The 22363-nt window shown below is 33.4% G+C and overlaps 1 protein-coding gene across 2 annotated transcripts in view; it reads left to right on the top strand.

Annotated features, from left to right (window-relative positions):
- The window catches only part of MS3_00003701 (uncharacterized protein), a gene marked incomplete at its 3' end in the record, with an annotated part of 32392 nt that extends 10515 nt beyond the window's left edge, over positions 1-21877 (top strand). The window contains exons 3-11 of one of the 2 annotated variants that reach the window (XM_035731379.2): positions 1136-1198; positions 2866-3059; positions 6978-7229; positions 8129-8343; positions 9924-10072; positions 13580-13863; positions 14785-14868; positions 15765-15921; positions 17587-17629. In XM_035731379.2, coding sequence (XP_035587013.1) covers positions 1136-1198; positions 2866-3059; positions 6978-7229; positions 8129-8343; positions 9924-10072; positions 13580-13863; positions 14785-14868; positions 15765-15921; positions 17587-17629 — 1441 coding nt within the window. Of the gene's footprint in view, positions 1-1135; positions 1199-2865; positions 3060-6977; positions 7230-8128; positions 8344-9923; positions 13864-14784; positions 14869-15764; positions 15922-17586 lie in introns of both variants that reach the window. The other variant, XM_051211560.1, reaches the window with a different exon arrangement.
- Between the last annotated feature and the right edge of the window lie 486 nt (positions 21878-22363).

Raw genomic sequence — 22363 nt, 5'->3', positions numbered from 1 at the left:
ATTAATTCTGGAATGACATAGAAAATAATAAATTATTAAGATTAATGGCTGAAAGTGAACCAGATCAGTAAGAATATCATATTCTCATTAGATGTATAGGTGATATCTATAATAGGCTAACAGTGAATACCTCATCGAAAAGGTACATGTTACAGAAATAAATAACGCATATGAACTAACAATATCATTAATTTTCCACTTTTTAAATATCATCCATACGAATGTATTGTGAAATTCATTATATATATATATATATATATGTCAAGAAAGTTGGTAAACATTTGGCTTATTTGATTACAAGTTCATTTTTCAGTATTTTAATGCTCTAAGCTATAAAATATGGATACGATCTATCTTAAATACTTTGAAAGAGGACAGTTGCATACACTTTACAGAGTATCACAACAGCTTGATTAAAAAGTAATCTAATACATTCTTGAACAATTGATTCCTTTTTAATGGTAGACTAAGGATCATGATATGTGAATTCTTCACACATATTTGTATAATGAAATTAGCAAATGAATATGATGTATAAAAAAGATAAACTGGAAGCTGAAAAAACCAACCTACATTTTAATTACAATATGGTTTTGCTTTTATCCACTGTTATAATAATCAGTAAATTAACTTGAATAAATGATAGATCGTTTAATGATCGAATTATGGATGGTTTCATTCACTTAGTATTATTTTTTTGTATCTACTCATTATTGTTAAGGAGCGAAATTGATCACTCTCTTGTTGGAATATATGCATCCTGTGTGGACTGCCTCGATATTGTCTTACGTCACAAGCTTTATAAGCAAAGATGGATAGTGGCTAGTAGTGGAATCCAGGATGCGTATTTCACCTTATTTAGGACTTCTCAGCTTGATGTATCTCCATCCCAGATTGAACATCAACTTTTGGATGTAAGTACATTCAGCTGACGAATCCCAAATAGGAAGAAACGTACATCCTATATTCCACTGCTAGCCACTATTCATCTCTTCTAATATGGATAGTTTCATTTATTTTGGAATATTTAGGATAATGACTACTTTACAAGTTTTCAATAGAAATATATCCATACTATCAAAGATATTAAACTACTTAATACTATCAATTAACTTGTAATTTGTTTTAATTGAAGTGCTGTGACGGAACAAGGCCTACCATATTTAACACGTCAAGAAAGACATAAATATGCAAATCTGTAAGTCAATCAATTAATAAGTTTTTTTATTGAAAATGTTTTTCTTCTTAAAAACAAATGAAAATTTCCAGTGAATATTTTTAGTGAACATTAACCACTTGACTGATTTTACTTAACAGAATCACATTTGTAAACAGTAGGAATACTATAGATTCAACTTGATGAATCGAAAGAAAATGGTATGGATTAATTTGCATCAATTTATTTATGACGTATCAGTTAAGGTATTTCATCTTTTGAGAGTCAAAACTCAATTTTGGATTTCGTTCTATAGAAAAGTAACCTTAATTATTTCACTCTGTTGATCAATCAATAGATATATATATATACGATGAAGGTTTTAGAAGTCTTTAAGGAGCCGAAGAGTTTCGATCCAATGAGAAAGTGATGACTATCAACGTAGCATGTTACTATTGGAGAGTAGTATAAATTGCCACTTTGCGGATTGGCTTAATTATGATGTTGATATAACAAACGCTAATATTTATGAGTAACCATGTTTTTCTGTATATTTTGATTCTTACCCAACAAACACTATTCTTTCTTCTGTCTTCTGATTTACGATTGTGAGATTCTATACGTTCAAGCCTCGTAGTTGTATACCGTAATCTGCGTTAATAAAGTAGCGTATATAACACTTGAATCTCCTTTTTTACATAAACGTAGGTAGTTACATCATTTAATGACGCAGACTTCCAATATAAAGTGAAAAAAATAGTCAAATACACAAGTTTCAAGTTCATTTTCCGTATGACTATTGTCAGTAAATGTCTGTTTTATTTACAAGTTGATAGGAAATTCACAGTGAGATTTCTCTAATGAAAAATTTCCCAAATAAGCATTTCTTTGTATTCGCATGTTCAAAAACAGACTTTGCTGTTTATGATCCAGAATCAATAGGAAGTTGATGAACGAAAATTATAGGACTGATTGCGGTGAAATTCGCCTTCTTGCATGAAATAATCACTAGATCCATTCTATACATTATATCAAATTACTCTGTGTATTATGCAGTCCATATTATATCATTAAACACATACCAAACACTTATTCACTAGATGTGAAACCTTTTTAATCATATTGGATTGACAAAGTCCGATGTACCGTGTAGCCCATATATTAAAATCACTTATTTTAGTAAATGAATAAAAATCACCATAATGTTTTTCCATTACCTGAGAAAATGAAACAGTAGATTACTCTGTACGTAAGGGTAATAAAAAGGCGTTCACTCTAAACATACCAATCAATATCCAACTCTAATAGTGATCATCCAGTTTATCCTTTCTAAAATGATTGCGTAATCCAGGAATTAATATTCTAGAACAAGCTACCTTTTTCATACATGAGACCTTATGAATTACTCGAACTCATACAATTATAAAAGCTTTGGGTTCATTTTTAATCATGCTCGAACCTACTTTGTTCGCTACAAGTATACACTGGATCCATCACGGGAAACATAGTTTTCTGGCTATTAAACTAACACGTTTACGTATGTATATCTGAAATGTGCCCGCTATTAAATAACAAAATTAAATGCATACTCTTAGACGATAAATAATTTTCAATATTCTTAAAGAATGAGCTGAATAACTATGTTTTTTAAATGAATACTATCATTTCATCAAACAACTGGTTCATAATCATTTTTTTTTCTATGTCAGATCAGTTGATGATAAAATAAAACTAAGAGCTGCACAAAAGAAAGCTGCTACACTAGAGTCTACTACAAATGCAGTCAGAATAACATTAGGCTTAATTTCAATGTTAATAATTGGCTATATATCAGATAGACATGGTCGTCGTGTTGCTATAGGTATTCTACTCTTTGGAGAATTTTTACATATAACAACAGTGTGTAAGTCATTAATTTGTTTTTGATTTCTACTGATCATAATGTTTGATTTAATTATTTGACAGACTGATGATTAGGATCTTCTAAATGTATTGTTAACTTACATTAGATATTAATAATCGATGCTTTTTAGTGGCACATCGTTTTTTACATGGTAATATTTCTACAAATATTTGATATGATCATTTATAGTTGAATTCATCAGTTGATGCAAACTAGACCACCATTGAAAATTTGGAAGCACTAGACGGCTATTTCGTCTTAGTATGAGACTCATGAATTTAACTATTAAAACCACTACAATCTACAAAATTCCCCATTCTGCTGATCATTTATCACTGAACTATATGAACATACTGTTATGTAAATGTAAATGTTCTCCGGAATAAATTTTAAATTGAAATTTGATAATATACTGTCCATACAAAACGTTTTCAACTGAACAAGTTAGTTTATCAAATAGCCAACGTCCTATCGTGATAGTAAGGATATTTGTTTTTTAAGTAAATGACTTACACTAAAAGAACAGGGAATTATCTTAATGTGATATGAATGAATGTAGAAGGGACTCTGTGGTCACACAATATGCATATGGAAGAGAGAATGAAAAGTGGAATCATAAGAAATGTTACGAGTTTAACTGTGTTTATTCTGAAAATATTTTTTCTCTTCTGCCTTCTTAAGCTATTGAAGTTAAATAATTCAGCAGTATCTAGTGATATTTAGTCAAAGATGAATATATTTTTATATGATGAGATTCTTCTGTCTCAAAACATTCTCATAAATAAAAATAATGTATTTATTCTATCTCTGTCCACTTCACCACTTGTCATCATGAGAAATACTGATGTGTTTCATTGGTATTTGAATTTTAACACATGAAGGGATAATTCATATTCTTAGTCCACACTCCAATCCACTAAGGTACTTTTATATCTAACTATTATTTCACTGTATTTATACATTACTGGTGTTGGGAATATTATTTGACGATTATCAATATTTTATCCCCTATCCCGTTCAATAAAAACATCTGGAGATTTCCGAATTACATACAATCGACGTCTTTTTCAGTTACTTTTATACAGCATAGGAAATTAGATTATGTTGTCAGAGGCCTGTTTCTAGGTACAACTATGTTTTTATACGCTCTATGGTTATTACCTTTCCCAAGACTAGGTAAAGGAGGATTAGCAACCCAGTCTCGTAAAAACGAACCTCACTACAAAAACGCTTAGCAAAAAAATTATTTAAACTAATTAAACTCTGTAAAGGGAGTTAACTGAGCTTCATCTTGAAAAGTTATGGCGGTTCACGAGGAAAGCCTAGATTCTTAGGGAGCCATTTTACTCGATACGCCTTTTGACAACTGTATCAACGACTAATACAGATATATAGAATTTCATGACAGTGTTGGAGAGTGGAAGAGTAGTTTAAATAGCAGTGAATACGTGAAACACAATGTATACAATCTGTATAAAAAGGTTAAATTCAGGAGAGCTGTTATTATATTCCGGTCACGAAGAAGAAAATGTCCTACACACAAGGAATCGCACAAATATTTTATAAAGAAACACAAAATCTTTTCATAGGATCAGAAACGCAGGGCTTCAGGATCGTAAAAACAACATTTGAAGCGAAAAAGGCAAGGATTTCTATGAATGTAACAATGATAAAGCATCACCAGCGATGGCACAGAAGATGATAAGGATCAGACAAGTGAGGAGCAGTACCAACCTAGAGATGTGCTTGGGGAAAGACGTAATCATTCTAATAAGGAACTTGAACGTAATACTCGGTATGGGCGACACCCGTTGTAAAGGTACGATGAGTCTGACATCCAATGAAAGAAAGAAGAATGACAGATCGGTGCGCGTTTAACAACATTGATACAAGTGTTAGCATTTTTTACCACAAATTCATTCACAAGGCACATGGATTTCATCAAAACACACTACGGAAAACCAGATTGATCACATCTGCATCAACGAAAAAGTCGTATGTTATATGTAAGAAGTATAAATAGAGGGAGGATCCGTCATAACTTCAGATCACTACCTCGTGTTGGCCAAGCTGAATTTCAAGCTAAAGAATGGCTGGAAAACCAGAAATTCAAATGCTCAGCACATACTCTCTTTTGGATAGTAACAAGCTTAGTGAGTTCACGATAGCTATCAGGATTAATCTCCAAGTCTTATACGATACAGTAGGACATGAAGAATCCTTTATGAATAGAAAATGGAAAGAGTTAAACAACCGATAACTTCAGTATGGCAGGAGCTGATGTGTTTCAAAAAACAGCATATATAATGGATCTCCATAGACGGCCTGATCAATAAACAAGAAGACAGCAGTCAACAACACCCAAACAGGAGCCAAAAAAATAAAGCCACAGGCCAAATATACAGAAGCCTTACAGTCGGACGTTAGAACAGATAAACGCAAATACGCAAAAGGCCTGGCAACCATAGCAGAACAAGCTGCAAGTCAATAAATTATAAGGCAACCAAAGAGAACCAGGATTTAGCAGGGGGGATATGGTGTAATAGAGCGATCAGTCAAAAACGAATAAGGTAGACGATGAAGTTCAGGAGAAGCAAAACCGATGGGTAGAGCACTTTGAAGAGCTCTTGAGTGGATCTGCACGGCTGAATCCAATGGTCATCGGGGCACCATGCACAAGACTTTCAACAGGTGGAACCCTACCAAGAATAAAATAGATAATCAATGTTATAAGAAAAATCAGGAATAGCAAACCGTAAGATTGGTCACCATACCTACTGAAACATTGAAGTCGGATATGGAGGCAACTTCAAAAGTTCTTCCACGTTCTGTTCAAAAATATTTAAGAGCTAAAACAAGGCAAAATCAAAGAGAGATTGCCCATCAAGACATCAAAGAAAAACGCTTTTAATAGATGCGTAAACCACATAAGAATCACACTGGTGTCTACCAATGGAATTTTAAAGTAGAGTCTTGCTAAAAGTAATAAAAGATTCAATATACACTTAACTTTACGATCAACGAGCTGGCTTTCATACAGACAGATCATATTCTATCCGAATTGCAATACAGATTACCATCGTTTAACATTAAATCGAATGAAACTCATCGCCATATATAAACTTTTTTTATAATAAGAAAGCATTTGACAGAGTGAACAGGAAGATCTTGTGAACTCTTAGTCAACACGAACGCCTATGAGAGAATGAATTACAAAGTCATACATTTTCAGCAACTCGGTGAAGATTAGTATCAGAAAAGACTGACTACTCCGATTTTTCTCTTTCTGTCAACTGTTTTTTGGTTTATGAGACCTGCACATCTCACGAAAAGTACGACACACAGTGGAAAACTTGGATGCAATTGGATAATTTGCACTTGCAGATAAATTGTCCCTCACACAATAAGGCAACTATTAGACTATATTACAAGACAAATACTAACTTGGAAACTGAGTATACCAATGCACATATGGAACGGAGAATTGGAGGTAGACATAAGGTCAATATGAACCACTTTGAAGCATATGGAAAGAAGAGTTCAAGACACAATTGACTAGATATCCTTGGTAGACCTGTCAACAAAACGATCGATTTTCAACCTTCCAAATCAAATATGAAGGTTTATTTGGCAATGTAAAAATCGTATTTTGGAGTATCACCAATTTTTAACAGTACACTGATTGACATTTTTGCTAAACTGTTAATCATAGCACCTTGCTAAATTCTTTGAGACATTTCATAATGTGTTATTCTATTAATTCCATTTATATCACCACCTTTAATTTACAATTATACATGTATCCAATAGCTGGTGTTAGTAATTAAAATTACCAAATAATTAAACTTTTTATGCTTCATTTACTACAATATCAGCATGTAATTCAATTTCTTTGATTTTATATTTTTCGAATTAAAGCTTTAATAGTAACATTTAATTTGAATGTATGGATATTACTCCTTGCTGGTTTTTTTGAGGCTTTCTTCGGTGGTGGTCTTTTATCAATTTATGCTCAAGTAGCAGCAATTGTGGTTGATATAATACGAATTTCACACGCTAAAAAAGATCTGACTGTTACAACAGAAAAGATTAGCCATGATACATGGATTTGGTTTACTGTGTTTGAATCTATAGCTTTACTATGTTCATCAAGTGGCAGCCCGATCGGAGGTTTGTATACTCAACTTATTAATATGTCACAAAATGTTTAATTTCTTTGTTTATTTAACACTTCAAATCTTGATAGTCTAGAGTCTGTTGAATATATACGTTTCCTTTAAAAAAACAATGGAAAGAAAACTGCTGTAGACATCAATATTCTAACACCATTCATTAGATATGAATAGTATTTTAATGAGTTGTAACGATAAAAAAATAAAACGCTTAAATCAAAAATGGCATTAGCTTAACAGCAAACAGAATGCTCGTTTATTTCTTAATTTACTATTACATATAACACAGTTAATTTCAAATCTGGCGTAGGAATTTGCAAAGATAAATTATGCAAGTATGACTACAGTTCTTTTCAGAAAAAGGAACATGTTTTTGGTGATGGTTACTAATTGAAACCAAAATGGGGAATGAATGTATATGTAAGTCAATAGTCATAAGCCATCGTGATACAAAACTCAACAAATAAATCAATGAATTCATTTGGTATTGTTTACTTGTATCTTCGCATTGTTTATTAGGACTGCAATTGGTCAGTCTCTTATGTGCATGCTGTGCGGACTGTCTCGATGTTTACTTAAATCACAAGCTTTATAAACAAAGATGCATAAACAGGTGGCTATCAGGACTCAGTAGCCAGATGGATAACGTGATGGTGTTGAGACTAACGGTATTAGTTTCGAGTCCTGAAGTGAAAATCAACTCTATGATGCAGGTACACCTTGCTGACGAGGTCCAAATAAGAGGAAACACGAGTCTTGCATTACACTACTAGCCACTATCCATCTTCGTAAATAAATCAATGTTTTCGAAAATTCCCCTACTTATTTTTGTCACTGACCAATTAAAATTTTTATTCTCTTCATTGGTGCCATATATAAATTTATACTTATTATCAGGAACATTAATTTATCAATTTGGTTTCAAAGCTGTGATTATCACAGGTGCAAGTTTATTTGTACCAAGTTTAATAATTTTATGCATTTTCCCGGAAACCAATAATACATATGGATCACCTATTAATGTTGAAGATAATAAAGACAATGATTCTAATAATGTTCAAACAATTGAAATTCAACCTGAATGGAAAGAGAAATTCATTATGCGAATAAAAGTTAGTTCATTTATTATGATCAATATTATTGATAATTAACAATAATGAAAAAATATTTCAATAATTTTATTAAATAATAAAATTTTAAACGACTTGACAACAACATAAATCAATTTTAATAAATAAAATTGAAATAACTCTCGAAATTTTATCTACAGTCTAAATGACGTCATACAAAATTTTTTTATTTTATATGATAAATATGACAATTTCAACTTGAATAGAACATTTCTTATTACAGTCAATATGTTAGATAACAATAAGTGTAATTAGTTACATATCAACATTATATTCTAACGTCTACTCCATTAACAAATGATACTATTTACCTAAAAACAAATTGTTTCTAAATGTATATGACTAATAGATAGTTTAATACTTAACTACATAATACATATTTAAGTATGTCTATTATAGTAAATATAATGAAATCTAATTATAAAAAGTTATTTATTCTCTAAATGGATTAGTGTTAAAGTGTACTTTTATTGAAATTGTTGAACTTTTCTTCCCAGTATAATAACACCTAGAGAATAACTGAACGCATATTTGGAGATAGTTTCCATGTTTCTCAACTAGTGAACTCATTAGTAGCTCCTCATAGCTTTTAGTTTGCATGAAATCTTCTAAAAGTGTGGGTTAATAAAAATACTTCTGCACTAGGTGGTGTGGTTCAAGTTAATTACCCATTCTAGTGACATTCTAATGCATATATACACATATTCTCCAATGGGAAGTCGCAATGTCCTTACAAAGCTCCTCTTCATTCGAAGAGTCATAGGACTTCCTCAATTTGTTGGGTGGGTGACTGAAATATAATTTTGTAGGACTATTTTTCTATAGCATGTAACTGATGCATGTTTTCAGATGTAATTGCTTTTTGTTTGTTTAATTAATAAATAGAGAAGAAAACAGACCAACAGCTTCAGTGTTCACGCTGAATTTCTCTTGCATCTGATACTACTATTCATTGTAAGCTTTTAGTTGAAGTTAGACATTAACACCGTTGGATGTTGGTTCAGTGGTCTAGAGTTAAAGCAATCACACCCAAGACTAAAGGTATTGGATTCTAGTCCGGCGTGAGGGTTCGCGAGTGCACACTGTTGACAAGTTCCCTACTAGGATAAGACGGCCGCTCAGTGCTTCCCAAGTTTTCAATGATGGTCTAACATTGATCAGTCCATGATTCCAATTAAAAAGAGGTTAGTTTGTTTTCTTAAACAACGGAAAACTAATCAACCGAGATGTTTAGACAGAACGTCACACTATGCAAATGAAACCCATGCGACTTAATCGACTTTGATTTGTTTATTCATTCTATACCTGGTAGATTTTCTGAAGGTATTGCATATACATATATCAAAAAATAAATAGAAATGCATTTTTGGTAAAAATGAAATGAAAATTAAACTTTATTAATCAGTTGACTGATACAGACAAATGGATATATTTTTGGCGAGTAGATCTGATTAGCAAATTAAATAACAGTTATAAATTGCAATAAAAATATAAACTATACTTTTAGTCTACTTCTCATTAATTTCTTTTCCCATCAATCTTCAACAAATACTGTACTATAGAGTGTAGGACATTTGGATCCAATCTTAATTGTAATTATAATAATTATCGTACTCCTAGCGATTGGTGCTATGGCAGATCTTCATTACATTGTTATCTATCTCATGGGTTCACCATTCTTGTGGAATCCTCAACAAGTAGGAATATATATGTAAGTAGGTTTGTAATATTTTTCCTAGTAAAATACAGAAACCATTTAGTGCAACTAATAAATCTGAAAATATTATACTGAAATGCCATTTAAAAATAGAAATTTGTGAATCACTTCTTCTACAGTCTCTTACGCTTCTCCTTTTTTAATAGTCTTTTTTAATAAATCAACAAAGCGACACCCCGACCATTCAGTTGAAGATGGTATGAAGGTGACCTGGCACGATTGATATTGTTGCTCTGCAGAGTTTACCGAACCGGGCCGAAGTGGACTGTGTTCCATTATCTGAAATAATAGCATTTGATGGTCCGGAACGGTTGAACACTTCTGTAATTTTTTCATCGTGGCAGTGGTAGACACACTGGTCACTACGAAGACTTCCGGGCATTTTGAAAATGCATCGACGATAACCAGGAATTGTTTTCTCTGAGATGTTTCAGCTAAATATATGTGAGGGCATGACCAAGGTTCTGTAGGTGCTGATCATGCTCGAGGTTCATCTTTAGTGGGTAGTTAAGATGACTTTGCGCAATTGTAGCACCTCCTCGAAATCTAGTAATCTAGCCAAAGTCAGAACAAGTAAGCTAATTGGCTTGATAAACGTTATCTGTTTCTAAAACGTAAATTATCACTTTTAATATACAAAACAAACAATTAATACAGTCTATTAAACAGGGACAAGAGAGAAATAACATTCCGAAAAGTAACTAGAGGATAAGCAAAATGGGTTAACGAACTTAATATCGTTCATGATAAACATAAAATTATAATTGGTGAATAAGCAAAACTTTGTCATATAAGGTCAAAGAAAGTTGACATGGTGGTGGGCGTTTCCTGTCTTTATCAGTGGGTTCCTTTATCGATCACACCATACAATCATGTCAAAGAATGATCGTAACTTGTCAACATTTTATGCTACTGGCATTTGTCTAATCTCGTCGATATTGTCAGTATCGACTCTACGACCGTCTTCGTCGATCACGAACCTCAGATACTTGATGGTTTGTATGAAGAAATTTCACTCATCTTCACGTAAGTGGAGGCCAAATTGTATTAATTTTTAACAGGACACTATCAAGTCTGCAAAACAGTGGATATGAATAATCTAACAATCCATTATTTAAACTTGTCAAGAAATCAGCACATAAATGTAAGGATCCATCAACCTTTTTAACAACTACTAATTGGGCTGCACGGGGTGAAGATTTCACTGGTTTGGGGACATTTAGTTTCGTCGATTGTCCATTTCCTTATCTACTAGAGGTAAGGGGCATATGGAGCTAATCGTCTTTGTTTGAAAACAGGTCGAATTTTCGGCCTCAAATATAAAACTGTTTTCTGCACCGTCCGACACCCCAGGGTTTCACTGAATATTGTACTATACTTTGACTTAAGGCGATTGATAAGAGAGTTTATTGTTATAATAGTAGGTGTCTGAGTTCAGAGTAAAATCTGTGAGCAATTGAGATTCCGTGGCATATCTCATAATGACAGCTGCTACATCTGATTAATCACCAACAAACCTGAATAATGACGATTTATGGGGCAACATTTACTTCATAAAGTTTGAGATCTAAACGAGACATCACACTCAATTTCAGTTTTATTAGATCTCTGAACGCATTTCCGGCTCTGTGAGGCGTTTGTAAGACATTGTAACCCAAATATACGCCAAGTATCACAGGAAACCAGAGTATTTAGTGAATGAAAATGCAGGTGTGGACAACCAATGTATTTCAATACAAAAAACATCAAATATAAAAACCATACGTTCAGTACTTCATTTGCAAATCCTCCATCAATTGTCAGGAGCTTCATCGTTTCTTCATTGCCATAACAATTACGCTCCGTTACCGTTCTCTCAGATTCTATTATCCCAACCTTCTGCCAGGTTCTCAACTTTCGATTGATGTTGTATGCTACTTGTGTCTGTCAACATAAGTAGCGTACACTACAAGTAATATGTGACCCAATATCAATCTGAATTCTGTTAGATACTCTATTTATCAAGATCTCACGACTTTCCTTTTTAACAGACAGATGGACACTGGAAACATCAAAAACGCTATGAACGTTCTTATGTGCGACTGATTTGAATCTCTTGACACCAGAAAGTAAAGTACTAAAACTGCGACAAAACCCGTCTTTGTGACCAAATCGCTGTGATTTGCTACATTTGTTAGTTTTATATGAGCATCTTTTTCCATAATTTCAAACATCACAAAACCAAAAAGCTCCTTTCGACCTTTGCAAATGACCAGCCTTACTGTGAAATTTTTGTTGGTGCTTTGATTTCAGAGTAAATGCATTCACTGCATGTGTATCTTTTCAGTTTTTAACTAGTTTTGTGTCGTGTTTTAACTGTCGAATACAATGACACTCCGCCATCACATCTTGAAAATTTATAGATGGGTCCTGTTCCATGCGTGCTTAACTACAAGTACATGTTTCAGAATTAGATTATCACTGCAATCCACAGACAAAAACTAAACATTTGAATTGGTTTTGAGTTAATGAATCCAGATTAAAACATTCTCATGCTCGATTCACTTTATCAGTATATGTGAGAAAACCATCAATAGGTTTTGTATATTTTTAAACAGATGTAATGGATGCTGAATAGAGATGACTATTCACTGAAAATATTTCGAAGGATACTGCGTCGTGAAAATAAATATCTCTAGACAATTTCAGTAGTATAAAATTTGTACATTTGACGTGTCTATTTGTTCTTGACTTCCTGAGAAGAGGACGAACTCTTGTGCCATTGTTTAGAACAGCCAGTTCAATTTTGTATAAATCTTTATATCTGTTGTATCAAGTATCAAATGTGATTCCGTTTTCGGGATCATAGATATGATCATTAATTGATTTCAATATCATATCCACTTTATTTTTGAAGATGACTAAGCAAATTTGGAAATCAGTATATCCATTAACTTTAAATATGTATTTTAAAAAATAGCTTATGTAGATAAAAATTTTCATATTATTTTTAAATTAACATGTACAATATGGATAGTGGCTAGCAGTGGAATCCAGGGTGCGCATTTCGTCGTATTTGGGACTCGTCAGCTGGATGTACCTGCATCTCAGAGTTTATGTTAATTCTGGGACACGAACCCGGTACCGTTCGCCTCAAACGGCATCGCGTTATACACTTGACTACTGAGTCCTGATAACCACTTGCTTGTGCAGTGAGGTGAATTAATCCCAGAGAGAGTACCAACATTGTGATGCAGGTTCATCCAGCTGACGAGTCCCAAATAGGACGAAACAAGCGTCCTGGATTCCGCTGCTAGCCACTATACATCTTTGCTTATAAAGCTTGTGAATTAAGGCAATATCGAGGCGATATGCAAAGTATACACATATGCCAATAACAGACTGATCAATTGCGGTTTTAAACCTCAATGGGAAGATTCAAGCAAAGCAATACCAAGTGAATTTAACATGTACAATGTTTTGACTTTACCCATACTGAATTCATTGATTTTTAATTTCCAGTGGTCTCAGTGATTTCATATCATCTGTTTTGGGGATTACATATACAATTATTGTTGTTAAAATTCGTGAACGAAAAAGTATAAAACAAAAATTAGAAACAAATGGTAATCATACATCTCAAGAAGAACATAAAAATGATAAATCACGAATAGTATTTTTACGGAATATGAGATTACTGATCTTTACATTGGCAGGTACTTTATTATTAATGATAATAAACAAAATAATGATGGGTATTGCACATCAGTTCACACAACAAACAGCAAGTACTATTGCTTATATGGGTAAGTGGAAAATTTTTATTGTTTTTTAAAAAAAAATTTTCTCAACATAAATTGTAATTAAGAGCATTAATTGAACATTCTCTCCACTGTATCAGACGTTATGATATCTTCAAATTATTGGTAATATTTAACTAACACATCATTATATATTTCCAGAGATAATATACAAGGATATTTATAATTAATTGACAGTTGAATAGTTTTGGGAAGCTAACTTATAATTATATATTTAGAGTATATTAATCACTTAACATTTATTGTCAACTTAGATAAACGATATATCATATACGTTCCACGGTAAGAAAGTAAGACATGGAGAGTGTTTTGATGAATATGTTGAAATATGGTCTGTTGTTTTTGATGGGATGGACTCGCATTATCTAGTTTTTAAATATTCCTTAATAAATTGTAGTGCTGATGAGCAAGCACTCGACTAGATTTAAGCCATATTATCAAGCTGAAATTTGCTATCTTCGGAATGGTAGTCGAATAAATTGGACTTCATTTGAAAATAGTAATGCTCTTCAAAAATCATGAGTTCGATCTTCTACAGAGTAATGGAGTCCCAAAAAAGGGACAAAACAGCCGTCCAGTGTTTGCTGATTTTTACAGTCAGTTAACTAAAATCAGCGAAAGCAAAGAACTTGATAACTGGTTGCCTACTTTTCAGTTACATAATAGCTAAAATAAATAATTATTTAAAATTATTATCACGTAATGTCGCAAAACGATTGTAGTCATACATGTGGGGCAATTTATGACGTTTAAGTGGTCTAGAAGTCAAGCTCTCACTACGAAACCTGAAAGCAACGGGCTCTAAGGATGTTAGGATTGTAGACCAGTAGAGTCCCGTATTAGGAACTAACAGCAATACAGATTTTCTTGATCTTCAGTGAGAATTAGCCACTTTTTTTTTAACAGCTGTTATTCCTCGACTATCAAAAAGTTTCATCTCACCCGTTGCACGCTCAATGTTTGCACTATGCACACCACCAAACAATCAAGGTATGTTGCAATTAGTATTTTAGTAAAATTATATGAACTGGAAGGCTTTATTCTGTCTTGTATCATACACATTTATAAGATCTGCACAAAACTACCTCGTTACAACAGTTCAAGTTTTGAAAGACAGTACGGTATACATTTACTGACTTTCACATATTTCTTCATAAAAGCTGCATAAAAACGGTGATGAATTTTCCTCTCATCCTCTAACAGTCAGTTGTAATAATACAATATTCTATTGCGTATTCTGTTTGACATTTAGTGATCGCATAGATAAAAGGTTTTTATCAATTTAGATACCACATAACTAACACATGGAAGCAGTTTTATTACCAAGAATAATTTACCTGATTATTAATTTAATTATAATAATTTGATATCGTCTTGTACGTAAATTATCGCAATCAATTCAAATATTCACATTGCTCAGTCGACTTTCATTCGCATTCAGCCCGAATTCTAAACAACTTCCGAGATGTGGTTGAATTTTTATTCGAACCAAAACGGAAACTGTACTCACACTACCAATTAGTATTGTTTGATGAGCATGGTTTCATTTGCGAAATGCTATCTTACGTATATGAAACTGTAGATTGTAGTTGCTAAGTTAAGCAGTATCCATCCAAATCATTTAGTGTGAGCATATTTCCTTAAAATTCTTCCAATGTTGATTCACATCATTCAAATTTTATTTTCATAGACGTTTTTCTAAGAGTATAATTCGTACTACAGTTAAACGTTGAAATTAGCAAAGATGCTTTTCACTTTAAATCAATTAATAAGTTAATTTTGACTTCTTAATATGAACAATAAACGTCTGACTGAGAGTTGTAGATCGATGCTTAGACTAAATCCGAAAATTGTGATACTAAACATTGAATTTTACTTTTACGCAGGAATGATTCAATCATTTGGAGGATTCGTTGCTCGTATTGGATTCGTCATTAGTTTTATCAGCTTACCAGCTGTATATGCAGTCACTGTTACTATATTTCCTCCGATTGTATTTCTTGTTGTTAGTGGAATCTTGCTTCTAACAATCATAATTGATCTGTGAGTCATTACGATAAACTATAATTTGTATATGTATAGTCAGAAGTGGTAAAAATTTTGTTAGTTTTCCACTTTTTCACTTTTTCGAATGACGTGTACCGCTATCTAAATATTCACTAATGGAAAACCTGTTAATGTCTGACTTCAAGTAATCCACGAAATTTTTATGAATCTCAATTGATTATATTGCTTAATCACTAAAGCTTAATTATAATTCATCAATGTTGGTTCAGTCGACCTTTCCCATAGAAATGATGTTGTACTAGTGAACTGGCAGTACTACATTCGTCTATCGTAACTATATGACAAAACACTGAAACATTCTGAATAAGTTTCGCATGTACTATTGTTAGACAGATTAGTGTACATTGGATGACATTTCCTATACGAAATCGTTTACTTTAACCGTATATTTGATAAAGCTAAAAAGCGTTTACAAATACGTGGGCGATAATCACATCATGATTATTAATCTTTAATGAATTTTGATGGTTTGATCACTTGACCTTTGCTACGGAAATAAGGAATTGAAACAAAAGAATTTAAATCAAATTGTGGGTGGCCCTGAAAAGGGCCTTCACTCGTTCTCTAAACATTTCCGAATTTCATGAACAAAGGCGTTGCGATGATTCCATTATAGCGCCGTCCATGGGACAGTGGATTCCATGGACAAGTGGTGATGGGTCGTAAGTACAAAATAAATGAAGCATTGCTTCGCATGGACAAAAAATCCAGGCACTCCCATCAGCAGTTTCATGTGACGGTTGCGCAAGATTGCAAATATCACAAAGTCTGTTGTCATATGCGTTTTCGTCATTGTCGTCGTCTAGTTCAGTGAACTCCTCTGAGTTCATCGAAACAATTTCTTCCTCGTCATTGCTTAACGTTGCATCCATATTGACGTTATTTTGACAGTTGGTAACTTACAAAATACGAAGGAAAGACATTGACTGTTCACGGTAGTCCTTAATGAAAAATTATAATAACACTAATCAAATTACCTCGTTCGTCTACTCGGCTGTGAGGAACCGCTAGGTGTTCTACGACCATTTCTCCAACATACGAATTTAATATACGGCTTCCGATCTCTGTGGAAATGAGAATCCCTCACCACATAATGGCAGTACGGGGCTCTTTCATACGTTCTAATGGCGCTCTTCAACGCTTCAAGAGATTGGAACGCTACGAGATAAAATGTGCTCAAGAATAGGTTATCGGTTTCTGTGACAACGTGAGGAACGACAGAGCTCGTGCTTTGCATGTTACTACCGTCCATAATTGTAAGAAAATGTGCTCCGTCGTCATGTCCTGATATTCTATATCGATTTTAAGAAATAAACGACCAATTATAACGAACTCAAAACTAGTTATTTGATTGGACGAAACAGAATGAAAATTATTGGAAGATGGGGATGAAAAATTTTTTCAAAAGGGATGAAAAAAAGTTTCACTCGAAAAAAATACAAAAATGGCCGTGCAGTAAATGTTTGCCGATCCTTTGAATGAAATACATGTGTTTTACTCATTGAAAATCTTTTGCTGAATAATCCTATTGAAAAGGGTTCTTATGAAATTTAAGTGATCACATTCCATCTTAAGAAGTGACTAAAAACTGTAGAACATTACTCATTTCAACACATCATATTTACTTTTCATCTTTTAAAGGTCACTACTACCACTTCTGAAAACAAGCAAAGTTCATCATTAAGAAGATGGAAATATCCAGTTAACGAACTGAAAGCTAACGAATATTTTTTATCAGAAAATCCATCCGATATAGTTTACCTGAGATTTTACAATCATATCCAGAAATCTTATTTGGACAAATATATAAATATATATTTTTTCGGTGATAAACTGTATTATAAATACTTTCATGAAGCTTCTGCCTTGTTCCTATTTATAAGTACTTCAGCTCTGTTTGATCAAATATATTCTTTACCTTGATGAAAGCGAATTTATACAATTTGGAAACATTTTTTAAAGCATTTCTAGCAATAATAATTGTAACTAACCTGTGATGTTTGGCACTCATAATTTTGTTTGTAATAATGATGCAATAGGTCTATAATATTTATGTTCAAATGTAATTATCCTTCAACTCACAAAAAGACCATTTACTAAACTTTGTTTAAACCGGGTTGTTTAAAAGTAGATTAGTGAGCTTCTTTTAAAAAAGGTTTTCACTTATAACTTGAAATTTGAATTACTATTTGATTGTAGTGACTTGTGTAACGTCAATTAATATCGCGATAAGTGTCAACATTTTAAGTGACTATCATAAATGAATGTTATGAAATGAATATTTTCCATATTTCTATATTTTAATGGTTAAATAAAATTATTATCAGAATGAGGTTTGTGGAGATTGTAGTAATGTTAATAGTTGAATTCATGAGTCGATGTAAGATATAACACCACTTAAAACCTGGGAGCACTGGAGGGCCGTTTTTTCCTAGTATGGGACTTCCCAACAGTGCTCATCCACGATCCCACATGCGGGATTAGAACCCAAAACCTTCGGTCATATTAACATTTAATAACTGAAAATATGAAAATTATGTCAAACTATTGATTATTGAGGTTAGAATAGACTGTACCTTCAAATAAAGTTCAAGTTAATAAAATACGTAGGTTGTGAAAATCATACCAAACTGATAATGAATCATAACTGGAATAATATATTGTTTAAATACAACTACATTTTGGCCTCATACTTTTTAATAAACAATAAACTTGTATACCACACTTTAAGATAAAATTGTACTTCATTCCTGAAAAGGAGAGGAAAAGTTGAGTGGGATAAAAGCACAGAAATAGGATGCCCACATGCCAGTATACGTCCTAGAGTCCGTTTATGTAAAACTTTAAAACTATTATTTGTCTTCCAATTATTCTTGACGAATAAGTGTAGAATAAGTATTCATGCCAGCTTGATGACTTTTGTGACTAGAAAATCTGAATGATACATACGTTTTAGTTCGTTGACACTAATCCCGCTTCATTAACAAAATATTCCCAAGTAGTTGCCCTAAATAGAGGTATACATGTGGACGGTAGTATAAAAGTGATGAACACGCTGGTTGATCAGAGAGGAAACCAGTTCATATGGCACTTATTACACACCGAAATAAATTTCCGAATAGACGGGTAACTTAGATCTGTTCAACTAAGCTTTGGATGCGATTTGTGTGGATTGGTGCTGTATAGTGAGAGAGAGCGTTGAGAAAATTCTAGTTGCAGACGGAGAATAGGACAATAAATAGGCCAACGGACAATCGGCATGCAAATAAGGAACATTGTTAGTTTTGTATATTTCGTAGACAGATTAGAAGCTGCGTACTCGGGAGCGGGTTTTCGTCGTTGTATGCTGAATAGATATGGCTGTTAGTGTTGTTAATTACGGTAACAGTTCTTGCAGCAGCCTCCATAACAGTTTCCACCTTGGCATCCACAACATCCACAGCATCTAGGGCATTGAGGACATTCACCAGGACAACAACCACCCTGACTGTCTGGTGCTGGTTCTGCAATCACTGAAAACGAAATAACACAACGTCACAATATGATTCACATGGAATATGACAGAGCAAAACAAAACAGTTATATGCCTACACCTCTATTCAGCCCACTTCAACTCTGGTCACTTAACTACATGTTGTTCCACAAATCGACAACACACCGCATTACTATTCATTTCAGTCCTGTTGACTTCGCATCACTCCACTTCGCTTCAGTTGAACACATGACACAACACTGTTGTGTTAAACTGAAGGCTGAATCAGCAAGTGGGATACTTTTGTAATTACTCGCCAGTAAGTGGCAACTTCATGTTATGCGATCGAGTAAGATAAGGCTCACCTGAGTTGTGACATTCGAATGATGCGACCACTACAACAAAGAAGAGCTGACATAAAAACACGGATCAGGCATATATTATTACACACAACAGTATTTCAATATACTATGAAGATTTCTATTGTCGTTTGCTGTCAAATTATTGCTGACTGTATTCATTCGACCACGTTCGTGGATGTTGACGTTCGGAGCAAACACGTGCTCACGTGCTCAACCGAAACAATCCATTTAACTACATATGTAAATATATTTATGTGTATGTAAGTTAATATGCAGGTATGTATGTATGTATGTATGTATGTATGTATGTATGTATGTATGTATGTATGTATGTATGTATGTATGTATGTATGTATGAAAAGACAATAATTTACGCTTCACTTTGTTCCATCGATTGCACGTGGTCCGTATGCCTTTCTGTTCAGATTATTTCGGTAATCACTGACAGGCAGGCTAGTGGGTTAGATGAGATCTAAGATTGCTTATGTGTGCATTTAAGTGGGTGTGTTTAAAATCGTCTCGGGAAATATGATTAGTACTGTGATGAATTTATGACTGGCTTGATTTTGTATACTGGTTATTTTCTATTTTATGTTGTGTTGAGGTCTAATTTGTTTGTATGTAATTCAAGTATGTATAATATACATGATTCATACTTTAGAAGATGTGCTCTGGATTCAAACAGTCAGGTCTGGACAGAAGTACCAATCGGAACTCAAAGATGACTCTAGGCTGCTCTTGCTGGTTTGTCCGTCCTTGATTTGGTACGGTACTGAGGTCATGTAAGTCGGTGCTCCAAGTGGTAGAATTAATCACATGATATAATAACCAAGGTCATAAGAACATAGCAGAAATAATTCTACTGAACCGAAATGAAACTTAAGTAAAAACCACCACTCTCACTAAAGAAGTACAGGTGATTATAACAACTGTTTATGCAGGATACACCATATCCATTAGTCAGAAACCATCGACAGTAACTTACTCTGGAAGAAAACAAGTCAGCTGTCAGTTGGGGAGAAATTCGAAGTAGATACTGGAGGTAAACACGATACACTATGCGAAATTGATCAAACTACATCTCAAGAAAAGTACTAAATGGGAAAAAATATGTACCAAAACACACATGGCACCTGGAATTCAAGCCAGACATTTTCGGATATACTTCTACGATTGACCGATCTGTTTAAGTCTAATCATAATGAGACGATTTATTTGTTTGATATTTCTTGCTTATTATTGGAAAATCAATCATGTGTGGGTCAGTCTAAAATCTTACTGGCATCGGTAAAATTATCTGTCACAATTATTATAATTAACAAAATAATGCTATTTTAGAAATATCAGAGTCTAATAGATTGACCACTTGAAAATGTGAACTTGAAAGTCAAGTCAAGCAGATAAGTAATGGAATTCCAGTATTCTGTAACGTCTGATAATTTATAATTAATGGAAGAGCAGATACTTTGTCTACACTTCACTTCTGATTTTCTTCATCTAAATTATTGATCGTGATTACAGACACATTGTTTATACCTCGCTTCAGCAGAAATTCACACTAATTACTAGGCAAGTAAAATGGATCTTTTGTGTGCTATACATGTTACATATTTGGCAAAAACAGCAAGTGCGAGGAGATTTCCATCTGAATGGCAATTTCAGTGCCTTAGCTTTTATTGATACATAGCATGAAATAAAAAATAAGAGTTACGTTGGATTTTCTTCGCATGTTCGTTTATGTCTAAAATCCAGTTATCGTATTATAAATTATCGCTTACTAATATAGTCTTTGACTATATACCACAGCTGGAAGATTTCATAAGCAGGTGACCACTATCAGCAGTACTTTCAGGACAGAAAAAGTGACTTAATGCACTGAATCTCGAACATCAAAACGCATTTGCCAGAACCCTTGTCCATAAACTACTGTTGGAACAAGCAATATCCTACAAAACGTGGATTCCATTTTCAGATTGCTTACTAGATCCAGGAATTCCATTGTATAGCTGAATCTTCACTTTAGCTACTGCTGTATTTTTCACAATTGCTACTAGATTTAGTTTCATCCAGGTCTATATTGGAGAGAAAATCATTTCTGTTGTTATTAACCTTTTCTATTTGAGATCCTCAGATAGTGTTGTTAGAGTTGTCATAAGGATGATTGACTTGGTTAAATGGATAAAAGAAGGTTATTTTGAAGATAATTACAAAACTTGGACTATCTTATTCAGTGATATTCAAAGAGAAGTTCAATCTTCTCAAACTGACTATGACTGAAGTAGTTTTGCATCAGTTGTTCAAACTTAGCCATTTGATGAAGGATGAATTCAAAGGTTTCCGATTAGATGTTGTACATGTAACATAAGAGTTTAAAGCACTAAGCACGCCCATGGAGAACATAGTGTGTTGTATGGACTCGATATAATTATAATCTCCCTTAAAGTTGGTTGATACACAATTACTGATTAGATGGCTCTCGTCATTGAAGGAAAATCCTACTAGTGTCTTTGCCAAAACCCTGTCTTGGACGAAGGTAGGTAAACTGCTAATCAGTTCAGACGGTCATTTCACCCAAAACCCTAAT

The sequence above is a fragment of the Schistosoma haematobium genome, chromosome ZW (assembly GCF_000699445.3).
Source record: "Schistosoma haematobium chromosome ZW, whole genome shotgun sequence".
NCBI lineage: Eukaryota > Metazoa > Platyhelminthes > Trematoda > Strigeidida > Schistosomatidae > Schistosoma > Schistosoma haematobium.
The sequence above is the reverse complement of the archived record's forward strand: the minus strand, read 5'-3'. Positions and strand labels throughout refer to the sequence as shown.